Here is a 27,283-nt window from a genome sequence, read left to right as displayed (position 1 = left end):
CATCTTTAGTACTTAGTAGAGCACCGTTTTGCTGTTATGACCTGCTGCAAACAAGACACAGAGCCAGACACCAGCTTCCTGAGGAATCTTCTCCCGTTCCTCATGAGCAATGGTGTCCAGTTCAGTAATATTGTTGGGTTTGCATGCTGCCACCGCCTTCTTCAAATCCTACCAGAGATTTTCTATGGGGTTGAAGTCAGGTGACTGTGATGGCCCGGTAGAATCTTCCAGGACTTCTTCTGCAACTAAACCTTGGTGGAATTTGAGGTACGCTTGAGATCATTGTCCTGTTGGAAGTTCCAATGACGCCCAAGCTTCAGCTTCCTCACAGACGGTGTGATGTTTTCTCCTAGGATTTCCTGATACTTCAATGAATCCATCTCGCCTTCCACACGCTGCAGGTTTCCAGTGCCGGAGGATGCAAGGCAGCCCCAGAGCATCACTGAGCCACCACCATGCTTGACTGTGGACAGAGTGTTCTTTCTTCATACTTTTTCCTAGAGACGTACCGCTGATCCATCGTGCTGAAAAGTTCCAGTTTTGTTTCATCGCTCCACAGAACAGAATCCCAAACCTTCTGTCTCTTATTTATATGATTTTGAGCGACTCTTCTTGTGCTTTTGGGTCAGTAGCGGTGAACGTCTTGGAGTTCTGTCATGGAAACCTTCTGCGTTTAGTACGCGCCTTACTGTGCTCACTAAACCTCAGTGTCTGTTACACCAAGTCTCGCTGCAGGTCCTCTGCAGTCGCTCGAGGGTTTTTCACAACCTGCCTTCTCAGAAATCTGGCTGCAGCCGTTGAAAGCTTCCTTTTTCTGCCCCGTCCAGGTATTTCATGAATTTTCTGCCCCTAGCCAGTTCAGGTATTTCATGTGTTCCAGCTCAAGCACACCTGCTGCAACTAATGAAGCCCTTGATTATTTGCATCAGGTGTTCTTGAGACAACACCTGCTTTGCATATTTGTGCTGTTGTGAGGGATTCTATTCAGCGGGGTGAATAATTTTGAAACTGGAGAAGTCATTATAAGTTGCATTTTCAGTTGATTTTGGGGAAACCACTTGAAGCATTCGTTGTGTCGAACCATTTCAACTGCTTTTGTTTGATTTGTTCATCGCAAAAAGCTGAAAGTCTGTACATTTTAGCAATAAACCTGATTTGCACTGGCAGTTGAATAATTTTGATTGCAGAGCCTGGAGCTTATCCCAGGTAACTCATGGTACAAGATGGGGGACACCCTGGACGCGGGGTGGGGGTGAAACCATCGCAGGACATAATCGCACACACATTCACACACTACGGATGATTTGTAAATGCCAATCAGCCTACAGCAGATGCCTTTGGACTGGGGAGGAAACCGGAGTGCCTGGAGGAAACCAGAGAAGCACGGGGAGAACATGCAAACGCATGGGCACACAGAGTGTAGGTGAGTGTAAATTAACCAAACATGTCGTTAACCCTTCTGCATCCTTTGGACATTTTTGTCTTTTTCTGTCTTTTTAAAAAAAAAAAAAAAAATTGTCTGTGTTAATGCAAACAGCATCAGTTGTGCAAAATCTATGTATTTTACTGGAATTTTAATATTTCACCTTCATTTGCTTTCATACATCTATTTTAAACTAGATACATAAAATAGTTACACTCAGGACCTTAAGGACAAAAATGTCCCAACTGAAACCCATTCAAACTGCAATATTTAATCCCCGTGACGTTTACGCATAAAATCATGCATTCTGTATGTGTGTGTGTGTGTGAACAGTTTGAAAGAAAGAAATGATATTGTACTGGAAATCACAAGTCCCACCTCATGTATATGAGTCAAAAAAGGTTTGTGAATGTTCAGTAATTATGATCAGAACTATCCATCCATCCGTCCATCTTCTATACCGCTTAATCCTTTTCAGGGTCACGGGGAACCTGGAGCCTATCCCAGGGAGCATCGGGCACAAAGCGGGGTACACCCTGGACAGGATGCCAATCCATCACAGGGCACAATCACATACACATTCACACACTACGGACACTTTAGACACACCAATCAGCCTACTGTGCATGTCTTTGGACTGGGGGAGGAAACCGGAGTACCCGGAGGAAACCCCCACAGCACGGGGAGAACATGCAAACTCCGCACACACAGGGCCACAGAGAGAATCAAACCCACAAAGCTGGAGGTGTGAGGCGAACGTGCTAACCACTAAGCCACCATGCGCCTTGATCAAAACTAATACTGGTTTAAAAAATAAAAAATAAAAAATCAACGTCAGTGAAAGTGGAAAAAAATATTAATATATAATATTTTTATGACAATTTTTCGACATGGACATTTTTTCCTTTATGGACCTGAGTGGTAGGTTTTTTAAAATTATTTTAAATCTGACACTGCATAAAAATACGAATCCATCAAAATGAATATTGTTGTTAATCACTGACATATCAAAGACTGTAATAATCAAAGAAAACAAATCTACTTATAATGAAAATAATTACTATTTTATTTTTATTTTTTTCATAAAAAACATAATCTGTGGCATTATGTAAACAAACCAGCATTTAAAAGCTTACAGTTCGGTAAATGAATGAATGTTTGGTAATTATGTATCAGAACTGATGCTGTGAAAGTGGAAAAAAAATATTAATATATATTAATATTTTTGGACCTATGTGTAACTTTTTAATTTTTACCTTTTTTTTTTTATTGACGCCCAAGATTTAAAAATGGTTCTCGGTCAGTTATGAGAAAATGGTATGCTTCTATAGCATATGATACAAACATGATATATATTTTTTCTTCACTTGTAAGCAGAACACCTTCAATAAAAATTTCAGAAGTGAATCATGATATAAAAAATAAAAAAATAAAAAATGGAACTTCAAAAGATATATCAATTCAGTATCCATGAATTCGCCTTGCATTGGTTTTCCTTAAGGTCAAATTATATGCCTTAAATTATCTATTTGTTTGTTTGTTTGTTTTACAAAAGATGCACCCTTGATGGTACTTCCTCAGGGACAAGGAAAAGCACAGTTGGGTATCTTTATTTTTAAGAGTGTAGCATTAATCGTAACCTTAACAGGCGATCCTCATACTGGACTCTAAGTCAGAATGAATTTTAGTTGGACTGTGATTGCACCACTGCTGCCTCCCTCAGCGGTAGCAGTGGATTGGTGGAAAGCCCAGGTTTCGCTCACAGACTCCCCTCCTCTCTCCTCCCTCCTCTCTCCTCCCTCCTCTCGCCTCCATCCCTCCCTCCCTCCCTCCCTCCCTCTGCTCTCTTTGCGTTGTCACAGCACCCTGGCTGCCACCTCCCCAACCCAAGCGACAACGGTGAAGATAAACACATCCACTCGATACACACTCCTGCATCTTCTCCATGTCCTTTCTAGCAGGCGGAATACATTTCCACGCCTAGGTCTTGGAGCAGCTTGACCGGATCGCGCGTAATTCCGCGCAATCGCTCCAAAATAAAGACTTATCGCGCAAAGGAGACGCGCGCTCTCCGCAATCAAGTGCCGCTGTTAATCATCACACTGATGCGTGATCAAAAGTCGGACTTTTTGCGTCGGATTTGAGATGTTCCTGAGAAGCCATATGGGATTGTTTACAGCACCGCGAGGCCCGCTGGAGGAGGAAACCCGGGCTCTGAATGCGTCCATGTAAGATGCTGCGATCATTAACGCAACGAGTAACGCAACGCATTTCCCCTGATTCAGTCTCCCTGTGATAAAGTAGTCATTTTTGGGGGGTCGTTTGAATGTGTTTAGGTTTAGTATAAACCCATGCGGTAGCCATAGTAATGGTTTGCCTGGGATGAATCCGGATGGGCGCACTCTGCTGGAAATGGAAAGATTAAACCTATTCTCCATCACTGAGGCTCGTTTTTAAACACGTTTCCCAGTGGTTCGTTGAAAGACTTAACAGGCACGTCATATGTCGTTAAAACAAGTGTTATCTATGATGTGATGAGGCTTCCTTTGATCTGTGCGGCCCATCTCTGCTAGAGGAAAACACTGAGGTTCGGAAAGTTCAACCATGCCGAGCTCTCGCCTCAGCGCTGGCTGCGTGGACTACTGGGTGGACGGCTCACGCAGAGATGTCTCCTTGGAGGAGTTCTACACCATGGGCTCAGAGCTGGGGAGGCAAGTATAGCTATATGGTGATGGTGTGCATCAAGGTTTTCCAGGTCTGCGACAGCATAACAAAATAAAGCCTTTCTGTGAATTGAATCTAGAGTTTAATGCTGTGGTGTCTGTGCTCCCTCAGCACTGGGTTTTCTGCTGGGTTCTTAGTAAAGATGTCTGGTTCCAGTATAATAGCTGTAATTGGGTCATGTGAGATGGCACCGTTATCTCAGCTTGTAGACATTTATGATTCCAAATTGTTGCAAATGCTACTTTTGTTAGTGGTCCAAGACAGGATATTTTGCACTGCCTTGTTTTTTTTCTTCTTTTTTCTGGTGCTGTCAAAGCCGGATGCTGTTGGGTGTTGTACAAATGACATTATACTGATATTAAGGGCAGTCTGTGGTTTAAGTTGAGAAACAGAAATAGATGGGTGGATTAAGAAGATGAAGAGGAGCAAATCAGGTGATGTGGCCCAGCTCTCTGCATTCATACGATATGACCTCTGACCCCAGATACCTCACACACACACACACACACACATATATATGCCCTTATGATGGTGGACTTGATGCTCTGTTCTGAGTGCCTAATGACATTTAAGATCAATGTCGTCGTGTTTAATCTCAAGTCAGCAGATGGAGTGGTGCTCAGGCATCCTGTGTGTTCAGCCTTGTGATCTCAAGCAGTCATCAACTGACACTTAAGTGTTAACGATTTCACAAAACCCAAGAAAGCCCTTCAGCACCTCCACTCACATAGCAGATGATGTGTGAATTCCAGCTTCCTTTTGGTGAGAAAAACACCGCTTGATGTGTTGGATCTAATCTAAGAAACTGGAGGAAACATGGGTTAGGCTTATAATTATAAACTTGCAAGTTTTTGATTAGATAATTGATACAGGATAGGATCATTTAATATGTTAATTTCTAATCATCTATGTACATTCGAAACTAGACAGCTATAGAGGTAGTGTTGCTGCCTCACAGCTCCAGGGTCTCCGGTTTGATTCTGAGCTTGGATTACTATCTGTCTGGGCTTCACTTATGTTCTCCGGTTTCCTCCTACCTCTCAAAAACATGGATTGGCTACAGAAAAGCTGCGGTTTAGAGTGTAGTGTGTGTGCATGGTGCCCTGCAGTGGTATGGAATCCTACACATGGTGTATTCCCACCTCCCACCAGGAATAAGCTCCAGATCTAAAATAAAACAGTTACCCAAGAAGAATGAATAAATTAACGTATAAAAATTTTGAGGGGGCACCGGTGGCTAAGAGGTTAGCGTGCTTGCCTCGCACCTCCGGGGTTTGGGGCTCGAATCCCACCTCTGCCCTGTGTGCGTGGAATCGCATGCTCTCCCTATGCCTCAGGGGCTTCCTCCAGGTACCCCGGTTTGTCCGCAAGCCCAAAGACATGCATTGTAGGCTGATTGGCATTATTGTCCATGGTGTGCAAATGTGTGCGCTTGTGCCCTGCGATCGGTTGGCACACCATCCAGGGTGTCCCCTGCCTTTTGCCCGGAGTTCCCTAAGATAGGCTCCAGACTCCCCGTGTCCCTGAGTACAGGAAATGGATGGATAAAAATCCTGAACTGCCACTCTGCTTCAAATATCTTCTGACAGAGTTTCAGAACTTAGAAGTAGGCCACCAGTTTGGAAGAAGGACACACAGCTTGAGCGGGATTGGGCTAGACAGCTGTATGGCGACTCAAATCAAAGCTCTTACTTGGTGGCATGATATCAAATACAATACCCCACTGATTTCTCACCAGTTACACATTTGTGCTACCCCAGTTTACAAGATTATGAATTGCATCTCTGCCTCGCCTCCAGCTCTGAGCATCGTCTATTTAGCATTGATGACTTCATTGATTTTTCCTTTGGTTTTTCTCTAGAGGGGCCACATCAGTTGTGTTTCGCTGTGAAGAGAAGCAAACAGAGAAGCCCTATGCAGCCAAGGTCCTGAAGAAGACTGTAAGTCAGCTTGCTGTTTTAGTAGAACGTTAGCCGTTAGTTAGAAACCCAAGAACAATATTTTATACAATTTAGCACTGTCATATTGTTGCAGATCGACAAGAAAATTGTGAGAACAGAAATTGGAGTTCTACTGCGTCTTTCCCATCCAAACATTGTAAGAACTTGGGGATTTTTTTCTTCTCTGCTATAAGAGTCAGTGGAAGGATTGACTGACTATACTGTACATACATTTCTGATTAATATTAGATGAAATGATTTTATTTGTACAGGATTTTGCCAAACCAATACTACATTCTTTTCCACATACAGCATAATTTACAGCATAATTGATCCTCTGTTGTTTCTCTCTTTGTGGCGTATAGATTCGCCTGAAAGAGATCTTCGAGACGGAAACAGAGATCTCGCTAATCCTAGAGCTCGTCACTGGCGGGGAACTTTTTGACAGGTGTGCTTTCACTGAGCGTCCATTTAAAACTCTGTCTTTATGAAAAACGTTCAAGGAGAAAGCATACTCATTTGCGAGGGGATTAGTGACGTCAAAGCAACGAGAAGTACACGCAACTGTCTTTCGTTCCATTAAGAGTTAAGAGAATCTTAATCTCTTGATGGTGAATTCTTCTTCTGTTTAAGTGCAGCGAAGCAAAGGTTTTCCAGTGCTGCAGTGGTTAAAACCTAATGTAGGATAATATATTACATCCGTTCTTTTCATTTCCAAATATATCGACTTTTTGACTAATCCGTGTATATTTTCCACCTGGAAAGGATGGTTTGTTTGAGCGTTCTTGTTTCTTTCAATGTAGGCAGAAGAACAGCAAAAGCGCAACAGATTAAAAGAACAGCTTGTGTAATGAATGTAACATGTATACTTCCACTGGCACACAGTGGGCCTTATTTATCTGCTGTGCCGTGACGGTCGGAGGCTAACAGCTTTCGACAGAAAAAAAGACACTGACACGTACGCTTTTAAATTAGTGGTATAATGCAACGCCACTATCTGTATCTGTATCTGTTTAGTGCTCCAAATATCCATATCTGTATGGGATAGGCTCCACGTGACTCTGTGTAGGATAAGTATTACAGAAAATGGACGAATGGATTAGAATCAGCCGAAAGTACTGCTAGTTTTGGTATATTATATTAGTTTATTTAGTATACCAATATTAGTTATATTTAGTATACTAACATTAGTTAATATTAGTGTAATTACTATATTTTGGAGCAGGGGTTCCCAAACTTTTCCAGGGCGAGGCCCCCCAAATGGCATTAACATATGACCGAGGCCCCCCTTTTGCAAGATGTCTTTAAATCACATTAAAAATACAGACTTCTGAATATATCCCCCTTTTTTTTATTAATAATTACATCTTATATCTTTACCTTACATTACATTAGGAACTGATTGTGTGTGTGTGTGTGTGTGTGTGTGTGTGTGTGGTTGTCTGAGAGTGAGAAAGAGAAAACATACATTTATCTATTTTTCACATCAAATTGTTGAGGCCCTCCGGGCGACACCTGGCGGCCCCCACTTTGAAAACCACTGTTTTGGAGTAAAATAACATACTATTCTTAACTTTTTTAAATGATTTATGATCAAATAGGGGCTGAAGGCATGAGAACATTTTTTATTCATTTATTATTTACTTCGAACTCATTAGCGGAATGCTTTTTTTATTGTCAGGATTGTGGAGAGGGGCTACTACAGTGAGCGAGACGCTGCTCATGTAATCAAGCAGATCCTGGAGGCAGTGGCGGTAAGGCCCAGCTTTAGTGTGTACTTTTATTTAATTTTATTTCATTTTTCATATTTTCACTTGTAATTTTTTTTTCTTCATATTTTAAAGCTTATTACTGTGAGTATCACTCTGGAGATATCATACAAATAAAAAAAAATCTTAATTACAATCATATATAATTAAGGCTCTGGGTTATTGATCAGAAGGTCGGGGGTTCAAGCCCCAGCACTGCCAAGCTGCCACTGTTGGGCCCTTGAGTAAGGCCCTTAATTCTCTCTGCTTCAGGGGCACGTATCATGGCTGACCCTGCACTCTCACCCCAACTTCCTAACAATTTCACTGTGCTGTAATGTATATGCGAGAAATAAAAGCTTCTTCTAAATATTATACAAGCATCATATAAAAAAAAATATATTTTAATTAAAAGAAGTGTTATGTATATGATAATTAGCTATGGATCATTACTGAGCAACTATGAATATCTGGGAAAAACGGAGATGAACGCGTCTTCTATCCTTCCGTGTCAGCCATCTTACACGGCTCAGCTGTACTTCTCACACCCTGCTAGACACACAGATGGTGTCAGAAGAAATGCACTTTATAGTCATGTCGAGACTTGTTTTGATGGAAATCTGGTGAGCAGTAATTGGATCCGATTAAGGCCTTTGTAATAGACCGACTATAGACACTGACACTTGATGTGCAAATTGATTCTAGTCTCTATAGAATGTAATTTGATTTCCAGAGCCATCTGTTCAGGTGTCCTTATCGTGATAGTTGTTTTCACAATACATACATTGTACTGAGAAATGATTGAAGCAAAATAATACATAGAGACAAAATTAAAGTGTGACAAAAATGCAAGTGTTTATGCTACATAGCCTTTATGATATAGTAAAAAAAATCATGATTAACCATTTCTCGCAGTACACTGGTCTTCCATTCTGCCGGCGGAATGGAAATCGACTTTTCAATCGGTATAAACTAATGAGTTATTTTATCAGCACAAGTCTGTTATAAGACTAGTCAGGACACTGTTGGGTTTCTGTGTGTAGAGTACTGTGACTGTGTTTAACTGCTGGTGAACAGGGTGATGGGAAATGGGAGGGGTGTGAGCCCCCTGCTGGGAAAACAATTCACACCTCTCCACAATAACATTGGTAGAGAGATCAAACAGACAGCACAACTAAAGCTTTTTTTTTTTTTATAGTAAAACACTGTATACAAATGACACAATAATATTTAAACCAAGCAGTCGAAGATGTTGCTAACTGTGACAAAATAGTATTTATAAAATATTCTCATCTCGATATTAATATTAATTAATGTTGTTTGCTTGATCTGAGACTAGAGGGATTTTACTATTATGCGGTGTGAAACTGCTGCGTGGCAGTTGTGTTGTCATTCAGTGTGAGGTATAGTGAGCACCCTGCAAAATGTTAAATAATCCTCTCAGAGTTTTAAAAAAAAAATAAAAAATCGTTTGCCGTTTCCCCCGTCCATTTTTAATCTCCTGAGCGGGACAAAACTGTGCTGCCTGATATGTGACAGCTTGGGAGCAGGGTGCATGCCAGAGTCAGTGAAAGAGCACGCTGTTGGCCATATGCATGTTTTATTTTGCATAAAGCATTGCTCACAGCTGTAACCTTTGTCACTTTGTGTTAGATTGGAGCTTAGATTATTTAAGTATGCTATGTATTGTTGTGAATGGCTGGTGCTGCTTTTGCCGATTTTACATATACTATATATATGTAATACTACATATAGTAGTAGCCTGTAGATTATAAGAGAATGTAAGAGCTTTGCTAAATGGCACATACACTCCGTTAAGTAGACTCATTTAGTCTGCATTTATCAAGAACACCAAGTATTGTGTCTCACTGACTCATTTTTAACCTTCTCACACTGGGTGCTATGAAAGCATGACGATCCTCTAGCATGTCAAATAAACACCCTGTCATTCTCTGAAACTTCCATCAATGGCTTTATACGTTTTGTACGTTGTTACATACAGACATAAGAATGACAAGTGTCAGATTTAGGTTGCTGTGATGTGACTGAGACGTATATAAAGCAAAACCACATTGTTTTTCTTCACCTAGCGTGATTTCTGTCAGTATTTTAAGATCGTGTTAAAGAAAAGACATCTGTTCTTCGCCTTCGCACACCAACTTAATTAACGCAGCTCTTGGCATGGCATGAGTCATACCAGCACTTTAGCTTGAGGCTCCTAGACACCCATGCGCCATTTCTTGGATATTATGCACCCAGAATGTTAAGAAACCTAGCAGGATGAGGAATGGTTCTAAAGGACTGGTAATGGCACATCCATCATCCTTTCCAGCAGTAATGGAGGTGCTGGAGGTGCTCTGTGTCGAGTACGACAAAGATCGGCACTGTGAAACTCAGGTTTTTTTAGGCAGTTGTGAAGGTGCAGTGCCGAGTGCAACGCCTACACCGCTCCCAGGTTTCAGCACAACTTTAATCCGGACATCAATGGGCCGATTCTGCTTGCTAGATTATACACACAGATACGCTCACGCTCAAACGCGCACCGTCAGCGTGCCGTGTAATAAGCATTAAGCAACTAATGAGTGAAATTGAAACAGCAAATCACCGATTAGTGCAACTCTGCCAAATTACACAGAAAGCTCAGATTCAGAGCGCTTCACCATGGCCTAAAATGTGAAGGGGAAAAAAGCCCATCTGCTGCAGCTCTTTCAGACGATGGCAGGCATTTTCCATTTCAATTAATCTGGCCAGCCCGTGGCCTGATTAAGTTAAATCCCATAGGTTCCACTAGAATTCTCCTTGCTCTCACTGTGCTCTCAGTCTATTCAAGGATTCAGACCTTCCAAAATAATGAAGGATTATTCCACAATGGTGCTCATTAGTCTATCACCGATACCACGCATTTGCTATTTATTATTATTGCAGGCTGCGATGCTGCAACTTGTTCTTGCGGACAATTTGCACGACCTACAGTATAATGAGCAGTTTCGTCTTTTGCAATACGTAAAATTGTAAGAAAGGCTCCCTGTTATACCTGCACCTGGCTCTAACCTTAACGGTTATAACCTGTTCATACACTGTAGTTGGATTATGAGGTTCATCTTTATTTGCGCTCTGTAATCGCATTTAATGCTTTGTTGCGAATGGAAAGTCAAATCAGTAAGGGGGGAAAAAAACTCAGAAGACGGAGTGGAGACATGTAACCATAGCAGAGGTTCTCCCAATAACAACACACACACCTTTTCCCCGTATATCGTAGCAGTTTGCCAATGGCAACTATTTTTATTTATTGAAGAATGACACATCGATTTTTTTTTTTATGTGTTTATAATTTAATATTGTGGAACATCTGCTAAACCACCAGTGTCTGATTTTTTATTTTTTTTTGTAAATAGATTAATAAGTCATGTCAAGTAGATCTTTATTGTCATCATTGTCATCATATACAGTGTGGAGTACACAGTGAGATGCAATAACATTTCTCCTGGACCCAAGGTGCAAGATGCATGTATGACATGCTCAGTGCTGACAGGACATAAATAAAGTGCCACAGGAATAAGAAACATGCAGGGAGGGGGTATGTGAAACAGTGAGGGTGAGGACACAGAGGGGCATTAGAGCATAAATGCTCCAATCGTGAAGAACATTTCACATGACAACAAGACATTGATGTAACCATAAGATCAATAGCTGCGACTAGAACGAAATTTAGTATAAAGTATAAATGACAATGCAGTAATGCTTGTGATAGCAACCTGAGAGGAATGACGTTTAAGGGACAGTGCAGCAGTGTAATGAATCAGTATAATCAAAGTGCCCATGTGCTGTAAAGAGGACAACAGTGCAGTAAATAATAAAATGTAGCTGGTTATGTTACACGAGAAACCAAAAGCCCTCCATCTTGAAGACTTTACAGTGTTAGAAAACCTATAGTTATGGCTTTATGTCTGACAGTTACAAAGTGCTGATGTTGGAGACTCTTTTCAAAAACGTTAATAAACGTCTCCTCTGAGAAAACTTCGGGGTAACCCTGTTCCCTGAGAAGGGAACTTCGACGTTGCATTTAGCATAACAGTATGGGAACGGGAATACCCACTCCGTCATACCGAGGGTACGGCCTGTTCAAAAATACCCAAGTGTCTTGCAGTGACCCTTGGGCCCGGGGTGGAATGAATATCCAGGCTGTAATAACGAATGACTGTGTGTGGTGTAGACACACATCCTGCAAGGATACCACTTTGGACAAAGCCTTTGAGGAGGCGACCGCCCTAGTGGAATGAGCTCTTATGCCCAGAGGCGTGGCGAGACCACATGTCGTAAGCCCTAGAGATTGCTTCTACTATACAAGTAGAGATGCGCTGCTTTGACACAGCATGACTTTTCCTGTCGCTGCCAAAGCAGACCAGTAGCTGCTCCGACTAATGCAACTGGCCTTGAGCGGTGGACGTAAGTACAGAGAGCCCTTTCTGGACACAGTAGGTGCATCCTCTCTTGTTCCGGTGTGAGGAACAGAGGAGGCCATAAAGCCTGCAACACCACAGGGTGGGCAGCAGATGTAGGCACTTTAGGAATATAATCCGGCCTAGGATACAGGAAGGCCTTGGCTAATCCAGGGGTAAAGTCAAGGCAGGAAAGGGCAACAGAGAGAGCTTGTAGACCTCCCACTCACTTGAGAGATGTCAGGACCAGTAAAAGAGCTAACTTTAGAGTCAGAAGCTTCTCAGAGGCTGACTCTAAGGGCTCAAATGGGGCCCCTGACAGACCTTCCAAGACCACAGTAAGGTCCCAGGAGCGAATGCATGGTGCTCTAGCATTTAACCTGGTCTCTACCACCTCAGTTGTGCGACCAGAATCTATGAGCTGGTGGCCCTCAGGGGCCAGCCCACAGTTTCCATAGTTCTGGCTGAGGGTGATAAATCAGCCCTCCGGCTTTTTGAGACAGTAGATCCACCCTAAGGGCTCAAATGGGGCACCCGACAGACCTTCCAGGACCACAGAAGGTCCCAGGAAGGTATGCGCGGCCTGCAGATGGGCCTCAGCCGTCTGACACCACGCATGAACCTCGAAATTAGAGGATGTTGCCCCACAGAGGCTCCATCAACAGGGGCATGGCTGGCCGAAACGGCGGCCAAGTAACCCTGATTGTAGAAGGAGCCCAGCCCGCTGAGAAACGCTCTTGTAAGAACTCCAGGACTGTAGCTATTGTGCAGCTCACTGGGTCTATCTGACGTTCCTCACACCACAAGACAAAAAGCTGCCACTTGAGTGCATACCATTTCCTTGTGGATGGTGCTCTAGCATTTAACACGGTTTCTACAATCTCAGTTGTGAGACCAGAATCTATGAGCTGGTGCCCCTCAGGGGCCAGACCCACAGTTACTGTAGTTCTGGCTGAGGGTGATAAATCAGGCCTCCGGCTTGAGACAGTAGATCCACTCTAGGGGCTTGAATGGGGCACCCGACAGACCATCCAGGACCACAAAAGGTCCCAGGAAGGTATGCGTGGCCTGCAGATGGGCCTCAGCCCATCAGAACCTGTATGTCCGAAGTGTACGGTTCAGATGACGCAGATCTAAGATTGGCCGCATACTCACACTTTTTTGCGGAACAGGAAATAATGGCTGTAAACCTCCCTCCCTTCGGGAACGGGGTACATGTTCTGTAGCCCCATTGTCCAAAAGGGGGCTTACTTCCTGCGCTAACGTCGGGCTCTGGTCTGTGCTGACTGCTGTGGTGAGAACACCTGTGAACGAGGGGGGAGGTCGAGCTATAACTGGACCCGGTAACCCTTTCTACGGTAGACAGAACCCATGGAGACACATTTGGCAGTAGTTGCACGCTGCCTGATAGTCTTTTAGTGATGTTAACTATTCCATATTCTATTGGAGGGAAGCATCAGATTTTCGTTGCCCTGTGACAGCTCACTGACCAGAGAACACTGAAAACTTGGGGACCGCCTTGGCTAGGGGAGGCCCTACAGTAGCACTGGGGGCTACCTGCCCTAACAACCTCATGTCCCCAGATACATCCCTCCACGGCCCCTCAGGACCGCTCTTCTTTGCCTGCTTGGCCTTTATGACCATTCTCAGATCAGGCCTAGTAGCAGACCGCGACTGTGGCCGCCCGGTTCCCCTGGCTGCCTGCGGGGGTTGGCGGGCTGCCATACTCACCTTCTGGGTCTCCCTCACACTAGTGCTGGCCCAGGCTCCACTCGTGGATGCCCGGGTGAGCTCGAGACAGCAGAGAAGGAACTGGCTTTTTTTTGAATGCCACCATATGCCGCGCTCACTCAGCAGGTCTGCTTGGTAGGCCTGCCACCCTGTCATTGTCTGCAGTGACCCACAAGCAAGACTACTACTGCATAGGCTTGCCCACCAATGCCACGTTGGCCTTACATGGCTTGGATGCAATCCGGCCCCCGTAATTATCTGCCGTCGGTGGAGAGAGGTAGCTCGCAAGCGCCTCCTCCCCTTGAGCATAGCTAAGTAGCCATGCCGTTCATTCCCACAATGGCCGAATAATCCAACATCGTGGGGTTATGAATATGGCTTATGCGTGGTTTTCCCCCAGAAGCCTGAGATTTTGTCATAAACTTTTGGAAGACAGGGGAGTTTCTGCAGTGTGAGGGGTTTACTTTCACTGGGTAATCACTTCAAGCAGCTCTTTATATGCTGCTCTCAGTTTTTAACACATCCATCTTACTCCTCGGAGTCAGAGAAGAATTATTACCCTTTTGGCTTTCCATAGCGGAAGGAGGAGTCGCGACGCGAGCTGCAAAATCCAGCGGAAAGCCGAACCGAGCAAGAGATAGAGCAGCGCTCGTCTCCGGCTCCTCTTCCGGATCTATAAGAGAACCCCCGAACCTGAGACGGCTGGCTGCCTCGGCAGCGGCCGGCCCAGATCCGCGAGACTCTGAAACCTGAGCCGAGCTGCTTAATGTAGGCGTTACCATGCGCAGCCTCTCGAGGCTGCCATCGCATATTACACCGCTAACACTTCACCCAGAAAGTGTGCACTTTTCCCCGTGATGAAACGGGGGCAAGCTGTAACACACTTCTTGAATTCTTTCTCGCTCATTACTTACCCCTCTTTTCCTCTAAAAAAGAGATAGAAAAGTTCAGAGATTTTGAGAAAATTTCGAGTAGAAATGAAGCGTTTTTGTCACACAAACAACAGACATGCAGTCTCGCTGAAGATAATAAGGCTGGCGGCGTGGTTCACAGGTGCCATATATATATATATCATGCGACGCGCTTAATTGCCACATCACCTGATCATGGCAGGCCTATAAGTAGAGGCATGATTTTACACAAGCTTCAGATACCGGTCACACGCACAAGGCGTTCCCATACTGTTATGCTAAATGCAACGTCGAAGTTCCCTTTCAAAGGGAACGTCACCATATCAACAATGACACGTTTTTAATCCATTTGTGGTGTATCCACAATACACACATTATCAAATTATACCCAACTCTAGTTATACTGGCTTACAATGTTCAAACTGTACATGAATGGCAGCCATGGGTTGAGTGATTGTTTGAAATATGATCAAAATTCTATTGAAGGTGCAGTGTTCTTTCTTTCTTTCTTTCTTTCTTTCTTTCTTTCTTTCTTTCTTTCTTCATTGCAGTACTTGCACGAAAATGGGGTCGTTCACAGGGACCTCAAACCAGAAAACCTGTTATATGCTGACCTGTCAATAGATGCTCCTCTCAAGATAGGTAACCAAATACATATCCTAATCTGGTCTTTAAAAAAAAAAAGATAATACTAAGTAACATGGTACTGCACCTGTAAACTGATCTGTAAATAGAAATGGGTGCGCTGGTAATTGAACACAATGTATGAGAAGATGATTTTATCGATGGCATGTTATCTGCAACTTGTCCACAGCTGACTTTGGCCTCTCCAAGATAATAGACGAGCAAGTGACGATGAAGACGGTGTGTGGCACTCCTGGTTACTGCGGTGAGTTCCTGTGATCACACAGAGTAGCTTGAACATAAAAAGAAATAGAAATTAAATAAGAATGAAAAGAAATGAAATAAAATGGATCAATATTAGGAGCAGTGGAATAGCCAGGTCCGGGGTGCCAGACCGTAATAGGAGTGGTGCTGGTAGTATTCAAAAAATATACAAAAAGTCCTTACGTCTGGAAAGACCTTTGTAATATCACAGTCTAAAACTGGATTTAAAGAGAATCAAATTAGTAAATGAATCGCATGTAAATAAATCATACGTAAATGAATCACATGAAAATAAATCACTTGAATATGAATCACATATAAATGAATCATACATAAATGAATCACATGTAAATGAATCACATGTAAATGAATCATATGAAAATGAATAAATAAATTAAAGACAATAAAAAATGTTTTTTTTTAAAGTCCTTACATATTAATAATTTTGCCATAAAATACCTTTTCTGCTCTTCTTCTAGTCCTATTATTAGTGGTGTTCCTCAAGGCTCCATTCTGGGCCCACGTCTTTTTAATTTATATTTATATAATATTCCCCGTTGGGGAATATTATTAGGGCTCGCAATGTCTCTTTTCATTTATATGCTGATGATACCCAGTTGTACATTCCTTTGAAAGCTGGTGACTCCATTCAGCCATTGCTGGACTGTCTGGATGACATTAAAAAATGGTTGACAAATAATTTCCTCCGACTTAATGAAGACAAAACTGAAATAATTGTTTTTGGCCCCCTGAGATTGAGAGATGGTCTCATTAACGAGCTCCATAATCACTTTCCCTCAATTTCTTCCCAGGTTCGGAACCTTGGCTTCATTCTGGACTCAAAATTATGCTTAACCAAGCAGATAAATTCGGTCGTTAAGACGAGTTTTTATCAACTACGGATTATTTCGAAACTCAAAACATTTTTGTCTTTCCAGGATTTGGAGAAGGTTATTCATGCTTTTATTACTTCTCGCTTAGATTACTGTAATTCATTATACTTGGGTCTTCCTCAGTCATCTCTGGCTCATCTTCAGATGGTTCAGAATGCAGCTGCAAGGCTGTTGACCAGGGCAAAAAAGATTGATCCTGTCACCCCAATTTTAGCATCGCTTCACTGGCTCCCGGTCCATTTTAGGATTCAGTTTAAGATTCTGATGTTTGTTTTTAAAACTCTTAATAATCAAGCTCCTTCCTATCTCGAGGATCTTCTTAAACCACATTCATCAAACAGATGTCTAAGATCTTCTGATAGGTTTCTTTTGCATGTCCCTCGTTCCCGGTTAAAAACAAAGGGGTATAGAGCTTTGGCTGTTGCTGCCCCCCGTCTATGGAATCAACTGCCACTGGACATCCACCTTGCACCTTCTATTACCGCTTTTAAAAATAGGCTTAAAACTTATCTCTTCTTCCAGGCTTTTTAAATTTAATTTAAAATTTTAAAATTTTTAATTGTTTAAACAAATTTTTAATCAATTTTTTCTATTGTCCATTGTCTGTTTTTATTTGGCCTAATTCTGTTTCTATGTTATTTTCCTTACTCTGTGCTGCACTTTGGTCAGCTTTGCTGTGTGAAACATGCTATATAAATACATTTTACTTACTTACTTACTTACTTACTTACTTTACGACAGCTCCACTGAAAAAGGTGGAAATGATTCACTAGAAATAGGAAGAAATTATATCCCTATGCTCAGAGAGTAGCTAGCTGGTTAGTAGCATTCTTTTTCATTTTAAAAGGGGAAATTCTGGTTTGTTAATACTTACTCCTACCATAGCAGCTAGTAGCCAATAAAGTGTGATTAAAAACATTGAGCGATGCATTCATTTGACATGTGGTGCAGTTAAATATGAAGAAATAGTAGTGATGACTTCCTTGACCTTTCAGGAATATATTCAAGACTCAATTCCTGTGCAAAAACATTGTTATTTAACCTATATACAATCATCTGAACTGTATAAAGTAATATAATATAATAATATTTCATATGTGTTATGGTTGTGGCAAAATTATTATTATTATTATTATTATTATTATTTAATTATGAAACTTTATTTCTATGTGTTTACTTGATAAAATACTGGTTCTCATTTGTATGTGCGCATTGCTAACTGCTTTTATATGTTTTATGTAAAGAATGAAAACTCATCAGTTATTCAAAATAACACCCACTGTTGGAAAACAGATTGGACAGTTGGTGTATTTCCTGTTAATCCTCTCATCTTCCATCAGCTCCTGAAATTCTCAGAGGCAATGCTTACGGCCCAGAGGTAGACATGTGGTCCGTGGGAGTGATCCTGTATATACTGTGAGTAAACAACTAAACCAGCTCAGTGAATAAACACATTACATCATATCCACCTGCAACGCAGCCTTTGGCGTAAAGTGACATTTGCGCTAAATCTGCCATTTTTTTTCTTCTCTACTCCCCCAGGCTGTGTGGGTTCGAACCGTTTTTCGATCCAAGAGGAGATCAGTACATGTACAGCCGCATCCTCAATTGTGACTATGAGTTTGTCTCCCCCTGGTGGGATGAGGTCTCCCTCAATGCGAAGGATCTGGTGAGCTCCAGCTTGCTTACAGTCCGGTTTGGGGTTCAAGATGAGATGCTGGTTGACTCGCTGAATTAAAAACCATTCAACATTTATTCTGAATACATTTTTAGTTAACCTTGTTTAGATTGGATTGAGAGCCAGTCTTATTTTTAATTCTGTTTTCTGAGTTTTTAAAAGAAAACGTAAAGGGGGAGAAAAGGTCAAAAGATAAGACAGAAACATTATAAACAGAGAAAGAAATAAAATAAACATGGCAAGTCATGTAATGTAATGAAAGGAATGTAATGAAACTGTAGTGATTATTTATATAAAATTCTGTAGAGCCGTTGTTGTGTAACAGAAGGCCATGAGGAAATGTGATATAATGATATAGTGATATAATTGTTATAAGTACTAGTAATCCTGTTTTTTCCCCCAGTGCAATTTAAAAACTTACTAACAGCATCCGTAACCAAGTCATTTAGTTCTTTGTCGTATCCTTACTGTATATGGAGGAAACTTTACATAATCTAAGGCTTATACATGTGTTGTATTGTATGTGTGTATTGAACAAATTAAACATTTTATGAATTGGGAAATCACTAGTGCTTAAGAGGACGATGCTTTGGCGGGGGTAATTTAACACCACCCCGATGTGGATTGTTTTATTATAACACCACGGTCCGTTGTGTATTATTCCTTCCTTAAATGTCATTCCCTTTCAAAATGTTCACTTGATATATACTACATATCAGGATATACCACAAACCTTCCCACTGGGTTGTGCAGTTTGTGTCACTCTTTTTGATAGCAATCTAGAAAGACAGTGTATGTCTTTGTTTTTTTAATCATACAGGTCAGTAAGCTTATAGTTCTGGACCCTCACAAGCGTCTGAGTGTGCAGCAGGCGCTGGAGCATCCGTGGGTGCTTGGCAAAGCAGCACGCTTCTCCCACATGGACACCACACAGAGGAAGCTGCAGGAGTTTAACGCTCGCCGCAAACTGAAGGTATTTTATATGGTAGCACGGTGTATTTTTGTATCGGGACATTTTCCTATAGTAACATTACAGCAAATTACTGCAAACAAACATTAGTTGACAGCAGTAGCTCTGCAGTTCAGGTTCTGTCTTAGTGACTCGCTGAACATTCAAAAGGCCTTACCCCTCAGCTGCTCAGTTAAGAGTTTAGATTGGATTTTGCCACGCTTGGTCAAATCTACCAAATGAATGAGTATAAAATAAAAACCTCAGTTTGATACGATTGTCTAGTGCAGGGGACCAATGACCACTTTACTTGTCAAATAAATCAGTGCAGATTTTTAAATGAACATAATCCATCTAGTCAAATATTAAGCGTATGTTAAATATTAACAGCAGCGGCTCGTGACCATAGAATTTAGTTGGGCAGGACAACATTAATAAAGCAGGTGTGTTTCGCTGAACATAGAAGCGCTAATATAATTAACCAGGGTTGTGAAGAACATTTCCAGCCCAACTACATCTAAAAATACACATAAAATACTTGAAACTTCCCCCAAAAATTTGGGCACTGGAAAAGGGAGACACATTTTTGTTCTGTTCCTGACCCTTTGCTGAGAATACAAGGTCACCATGGGGCACATGCATTTCTAATATTAGGATTTTATCCACTCACTCCATAATCCCCCTTTTTCTCCCCCATTCTTTTTGTAGTATCTTGCAATAGAAAAGCTTCTGTATATTATAGACACAGTGTAAGGACTTATATCTTGGTAGCATATTTTTAAATTAGACTAATCTGGCAACCCCATTAACTGTCCTGCTGTCCCCTGAGCATGAGTCAGCATGACTCAGCCTAATTGGCCTCTAATAGCGTTTGTTGCAGTTCCTATTTTCACCACTAGGTGCAAAAATAACTATCCATCCATCCATCCATCCATTTTCCATACTGCTTATCCTACACAAGGTCGCAGGGAGCTTGGAGCCTATCCCAGGGAACTCGAGGCACAAGGTGAAGGACACCCTGAATGGGGTGCCAATCACACACACACTCACACACCTATTGACCCATGCCAGTCAGCCTACAATGCATTTCTTTGGACTGGGGGAGGAAACTGGAGTACCTGGAGAAAACCCCCGAAGCACGGGGAGAATGCAATAAGAAATCTACACAGCTTAATCGAGCAGTAAACACTTTGCACCACAATTGCGCAACTAGAAAGGCAAGCAAATCAGCTTGTATCTGTCAAATAGGGACATTTTTGTAAACCTTCGGTTACTCAAAAAAGTCATTAGTATTTCAATGGAATTTAAAGTATATGGAGTTGTGAATGAAGTAGGTTGGTATTATTTATAGGCCTACTTGTTTTTGAGTTATTGAGGTTTGGATTAAACTTATTCAATTCAAGTGACCAATGAAGTCAGCTAATTACTATAGGAATGTATTAATAATAGTAGCTTTGATAATGGCCTAGCTATGCCTCACAGACCCAGCAGTGGCCAGTGAGACCTCAAACTGTATTACCTTGTTAATGCTGTGTGCCTCGTTATGTCTGTAATGATAATAATGATAATGCATATTATAAGATGGTATGTTGATACAGATGGAATGCTGTATCTCATAGGGTGGGTTGCACCAATAAGGATTAAATTAAGCACAGTTTAGAGCTAATCTAGGATTTGTTGATCTGGGCTTTATTTTAAATCGAGTTGTGTTGCACCACTTTATTTTAAACACGGATTGACACATCGGGGATTAGAACTCTAACCTGCGATTAGAACCTACATTTACGATTAATTCTCTCCGCCATTGACAACATTGCGGCAGTGCATGAGCGTTTCATAAACATGGAAATATATGAATTCTCCGATGGTAACTCTTTCACTTCCACTTGAGTGACCACAAAGGGCTCATGAACTTTAAACTTTGAATTAAATTAAAACAACTGCCGTTATTAACCGCTCATTCGCATAACTGATACAGGCTGAGAAAATGGCACAGCGTATTAGAAGCTCAAGTTTTACAAGCCATGAAACATTTATTATATCAATTAATGGAGCAATATGGAGCAAAAATTGCAGGTTAATTGCAGGTTAAATTATTTTATTTAATCTAATCACAGTTTCCTTGCTGAATCGGTACCATCATACCATACCTGTTCAGCACCATCATAAAACTCAACAAGGTTGAGACAGTCGCTTATTTTTCTGCAAGGGACTCTTTCATTTTCTCCAATCCACCAAATAAGTGCTGCCATTTTGACCATTTAAATCTCCTCAATAGCAAGTTTAAATTTAATCCCTAACTGAAATTTAAATCTGAGTTTAAAGTGATGGAGCAACAAGATTATAGTTAATCCAGGTTTATTGTGAAATTAAACCCAGGATTACAGTAATGGTTTGAATGTAACCCTGCTTATTTTTAAACAAGGTTTAAAGTTTGGTGCAACAGAATTATTAGATAAACCTTGATTTAATCTAAATTTAAGATTAATCCTTATTGGTGCAACCCACCCATAGTCCTCTTATAGTTCCTAAACAGACAGAGCATGTTTCCACCACCTTATTATTGGGTGAATTGTCGAGGCTATCGACTTTGCTTTTGTAGCCACACCAGTCATTTTTTCCCCATGCACATTTGAGATAATTACACACCCATGAGCTCATTATACAGTATGAGGGCCTTGAGAATCCCAGCATGTCCATTCATTTAGTGTGATGTCTCACACTCGCGCATAGTAAATTATGTTCATCGTTACAAAAATCTCGAGTTAATGTTTTAGTAATATTTTTTAACGCTGTGCAGTTTGGTTTTAAAGACTAGTCTACCTAAAAAGAACTACAAGCTTTTTTAAGTACTTGTTGAACATTTAAACCAGGCCAGTCCATTTCATTTGGTCCAATAATTGAAAAATTGTTTGCTTGACCATTTTTAATCTTTCTTTTTTTTTTCTTTTTTTTTTTTGAGTAATTAACTCTATCTATTGGCATTGCAAAACCATTATACTACAGCTCAGAAGTCACTTACTGCATTTATCACAGGAGAAACAACACCACAACTCTATTTATAACACTGTTCATTTGTAAAATACCCAACTGAACACTGTATTTCCAGATTCGGCTAAAATCAATTCACACATACCAACTATACACCTGCACCAGCATGATAAATCAGATTGGTTCTTCCAATATGGCCCTCGAGGTCCACTGTCCTGCAGAGTTTAGCTCCGGCCCTAATCAAACACGCTTGAAAAAGCTAACCAAGGTCTTCAGGATTACTAGAAAATTACAGGCAGGTGAATTTGGAGCTTGGCGCTAAACTTTGCAGATTTTCACGTTTCACTTTTCCAATATCAAATGTACTAACATTTTAGACCTCAAAGATGAGCATACGTTAATGTATGTCAGTAATAAACATAATCACTGTAAAATACTGTTAATTGTTATTATTTGTTGTGCTTATATTACATCTGTTCTTTTCTCAAAATGCATGAATATAGTAGGATTTTCCCCAGATTTCTACTAGCCCTAGCTCTGTAACCAGTGGAATCTCAAACTCAAACTTTTCTCAGTAGAATGTTACTATTTTTAAAATTTCAGGTTCGTATCTCGTCCCCCACCAGAGATATTCAACCAGAATTGAATTACACATAAATTTCAAATTTATCCATTTATGCAGTTGCGGTTTCCATGTGCATCTGCGCACTGTATGTGATAACTAGCGAGCCAGTCAGACAGTGATGTCATATCTTAGCGTCGTGAAATATTATTTAACATTTTTTTAGAACACTAATCAATTCTTTCTTTAAAAATAAGAAAATATTTACTACAATAAATAGTGCTAGGACCATCTTGAGCCAAGATATTGAGGTTTCTGTAAACAGCTGTATAACCAAAATTTGTGTGCCATGACATAAAGATGGCCATTGTAGTTAATTTTTTTTTAAATGGTGGTTTTGCAATGTTGATACATAGAGGTAATCACTCAAAAAAAAAAAAAAGGAAAATTAAAAATGGTCAAACAACCTGTATTGGACCACCTGAGGTGAAATGATCCAACCTATACAATATCCTTTGTTTCTTTAGGCTGCCATGAAAGCTGTGGTGGCAACAAGCCGCATGCATGAGGGTTCAAGGCGCCGCACTGACAGCTGTGAGATCCCCAGCTCTGACAAGAACTCACGGCAGTGCAGCTTGCCAAAAGACGCACCCATGGACACCCAGAGTCAATCTGTGCCTGTTGAAGAAGGCATGGACAAGACTGAGAAGAAGGAGGCATCACATGACACAAGTTCCCTCATCCACACACCCCTGAGCCCCAAATCGTCCACTCTGACCATGGGAACCATGTTGACCAGGCCACCCCTAAAGGCAGAGGGGCTGATACAGACCTCGGTCTTGGCCATGGCTCCAGTAGTCCGGCCCAGGGTGCCAAAGAAAAGCTGCTCGGTGGATCTTGGTGTTAAGCATGAGCCCTTGCCGGTCCTTGCCAGCCCACCCAGCCCTAAAAGCATGAGCAATGGCTTTGTCGAGACTGGAAACAGCACAGCAGAGTGTCAATGAGTGCAGGTGATCCAAAGGAATCCGGAATGCTGACCTGAACTATCATCCTGCACAACCTGTCATCTCACTACTCTGTTGAACCGATGAAGCCTCTCGGATAAGTAGTTATATGTCTTAAAATTATACTACAAGTCCAGTTTACTTGACTTACTACAACTAGACATTTGAAATGTCCTGGAAAACTTTCATTAAAGACACAAACTGTGTTAGAATGAATGGCATTATAAGGAGGATGACACATCTGTTGGTAGATTGTAGTTAATACTGTAGAGAAAAGGCACAATATAAAAGACATGGGCCTAAAAAAGATGTTTGCAATTTTTCTTTTCTCTTTCCTGTTTACAAATATTAACATTGATCTTTTGGCTCTCCAGAACAATGAACTCTTTCTGAAAAAGTACACTTTCAAATTCCCCTTAATGCTATGTTACTACTAGAGCTAAGACACTGTAACAAGCTTGTTTGCTTTGCATGCTAGTACCTATATACATGAAAGTGAATTTGTTATCTTGGGATTCATTTCCGGGGTTTTTTGTTTGTTTTGTTTTTTTAGAATGTGCAAACAAATTAAGAGAATAATGCTCATGGTTATTTTCTCTTAACTAGCAAAGAGGTAAAAAAAAAAAAAAAAAAAAGAATAACGTGGTTGTGGAATGAATATTGTAAAAGTATATCTTTTTTTTTTTGCAGATGATTGGATCTAAGACTTAGGGTTTATATTGTACATACTCTTTTAAAGTAGAGAAATTTAAATATTAAATTATCCTTACAATAATTTGCTCATTCGGCTCTGCGTAACGGTCAAGCCTAAGATCCTTTCCGATATTATATTCAGCTGAATTCTGAGTATTTCTTTTGCTGAAACATGATGATTTTCCTCTAAGGGAAATATTCTAATGAATGGAAGTGATGACAGTCTCAAAAACCTTTCTGCTTGATCTATTTACTCATAACCATGTACAACCATGTAAAGCTCTACAGAATGTATATGACGCCGCTTCATAAACTTGCAAGATTGTAATTGCATAAATTATGTTAAGCCTTTAGCTCTACTCATGTTGCTGCGGTGTTTAGATTCTGTTGTATTTTTTTGACATGAAGATTCATGTTGCTCTGTTTTCAGATGTATGTCACAACCACACTTTCTACCTCTTTCTGTGCAGGGGCTTACAACCTTCCAAACACTAGACTGGGAAAAGATCAAATCTTGATTAATCAATGACAGAAATGATTTTATTGGCTTAGTGGAAGTAAATTGATCTGCTTCTGTGAAAATACACTGAACTGAAAATGTATATATATATATATATATATATATATATATATATATATATATATATATATATATATATATATTCTTCATTATGTAACCATTCACCCAATACCACACTATTCTGTTGCATAATCTGGAGCTTTGTACATATTGTGGACATGTACTGCAAATTCTCATCACTGAAATACACCTATATGATTATGTGTGATATTTTACAATTAATATACATCACTTAGATATGCTGACTTCAATAAATAGCCTACAAGCCAAGGTAGATGCTATTTGTGTTTTATTGGGAATTGTGTTTTCATGACTAATAAATTTAGTTAATATGTTTTGTGTTTTTGTGTGAAATGTGGAACTTTTAATGAGAAGGCACCAGGGGTTTTCTTAAAAATTATTTAAATAAGTAAAAAAGTAATAATTATATATATATATATATATATATGTATATATTACTTATTTATTTTTAACCCTTTAGTTTACCTCAAAGCTGCTAATTGATTCACAATAATTCAATAATTCTGGCAAAATAAATCAGTAAATGCATTTAACATACAAACAAGTTCAGAATTATTGGTACTTTTCAGAGAATCGGTAAAAAAGACTGTGACTCAATTTTTTTGTGTGTATGTGACTCCAAGCATTGACTTGTTACTCAAATATTTGGAAACAAACAACATAAATAATAGTATTTTCTTGTTAAAATATGGATATGGACTATAAATGTTGAGCAGTATGGAGCAAAAATATTAGCACCTGTAAAGGACAATTTTAATGCATTTTCTTCTCTCAGTCTCCAGGAACTCCAGGAGTAGGGACTTTGCGAGGGCTGAATATTTTACCCAGAACTTAATTTAGACCCTGGTCCCTGCAGTGGAAACACACCGAGTACTTCAAAAAGTCCCTAGATCCTGGGGAACGTTCCTGTGATGGAAAAGCGGCAAATGTTTCAGAATCGCCTTTAGAATTTTTGAGCTTAAAATAAAATAAGAACAAGCTGTTCTGTAGGTTTGCACAAAACAAACCCTTCCTAATAGAAACTCACAAATGCAGCACCTGACCTTCACACATTCGGACACAAAACAAACCATCAGCGTGTTTGATGGAAAAATGGTGATTACATACCATTTCTGCTTCAAAGGTAGTCTACATGTGCAAACCTAAGAATATAAATGAGAATTAAATGGTCAGTATTGTGCTGAACAACTCGGAAACTGCCACATGAGTATACACTCTGGATGGGACACTAGTCCCTTGAAGGTCATGTGATGGTATTTTGACATATTTACACATAAATTGTGTTATTTAAATGAATAATTAAACAATTTTATTTATATAAACTTATAACAATAAATAAACAAGAAGTCTCCAGTGTGATCCTGAGCTCAGGTTACTGTCTGTGTGTGTATGTGTGTGTGTGTATCTGAGGGAGAGGGAGAGAGAGAGCGTTTTGCATGTTCTCTGTGTGTCGGTGTGGGTTTCCTCCAGGTTCTCTGGTTTCCTCCTGCTTCCCAACAACATACCGGTAGGTGGACTGACTATGCTAAATTGCCCTTAAATATGAATGTGTGTGTATGATATCCCATTCAGAGTGTATTCCTGCCTTGCCTGTTCCCGGATTAGATCCACTACAACCATAACCAGGATAAAGCTGTTACTAAAATGAATAAATGAATGAATGAGTATTACTACTACTACTACTACTAATAATAATAATAATAATAGCAAGAACAACAACAACAATAATAACAATATAATAATAATAATAGCAATAACAACAACAACAATAATAATAATAATAATAATAATAATAATAATAATAGCAACAACAATATAAAAGGTTTAATATCTATTCGCTTTAATTAATTTCTAGCGTTTTAGAGCGTGTAATATCGTGTACACGGATATATCACACCATCACCACGTTACTTTACATGGCCCTTAACATGGCGCTGAGAGCCATTTGGAAATCTAGAGCTATGACCGAATCCCGAATAACGCTCTACTCTACATATAGGTTGCCTACATGGCGTATTCAATAACGATTCTCTCACTACATTTAGTGCACTCTGTGTCCAACAGGAAGCTATTTGGGGTGGGCCTGAATGACGTGGGCACACCGAGGC

At 40.5% G+C, this 27,283-nt stretch overlaps 1 protein-coding gene across 1 annotated transcript; it reads left to right on the top strand.

Moving 5' to 3' along the window:
• The first annotated feature begins 3,281 nt into the window (after nucleotides 1-3,281).
• On the top strand, nucleotides 3,282-25,219 carry si:ch73-60h1.1 (calcium/calmodulin-dependent protein kinase type IV). The gene is made up of 11 exons (XM_017477710.3): nucleotides 3,282-4,134; nucleotides 6,009-6,087; nucleotides 6,182-6,244; nucleotides 6,453-6,535; nucleotides 7,769-7,841; nucleotides 15,468-15,558; nucleotides 15,731-15,805; nucleotides 18,038-18,113; nucleotides 18,240-18,366; nucleotides 19,196-19,348; nucleotides 23,405-25,219. The coding sequence occupies exons 1-11, from the start codon at nucleotides 4,028-4,030 to the stop codon at nucleotides 23,879-23,881; spliced, it is 1,404 nt and encodes a 467-aa protein (XP_017333199.1). The 5' UTR covers nucleotides 3,282-4,027; the 3' UTR covers nucleotides 23,882-25,219.
• Nucleotides 25,220-27,283: the final 2,064 nt, after the last annotated feature.

The sequence above is a fragment of the Ictalurus punctatus genome, chromosome 10, assembly GCF_001660625.3.
Source record: "Ictalurus punctatus breed USDA103 chromosome 10, Coco_2.0, whole genome shotgun sequence".
Lineage (NCBI taxonomy): Eukaryota > Metazoa > Chordata > Actinopteri > Siluriformes > Ictaluridae > Ictalurus > Ictalurus punctatus.
This window is presented reverse-complemented; position numbering and strand designations above follow the sequence as displayed.

Bases quoted from the DNA above. Each gene is read 5' to 3' on its own strand.
- si:ch73-60h1.1 (XM_017477710.3), top strand. From the start codon at position 4,028: ATGCCGAGCTCTCGCCTCAGCGCTGGCTGCGTGGACTACTGGGTGGAC. The intron at 15,559-15,730 runs GTAACCAAATAC...ACTTGTCCACAG, and splicing joins AGATGCTCCTCTCAAGATAG to CTGACTTTGGCCTCTCCAAG. The intron at 15,806-18,037 runs GTGAGTTCCTGT...ATCTTCCATCAG, and splicing joins TGGCACTCCTGGTTACTGCG to CTCCTGAAATTCTCAGAGGC.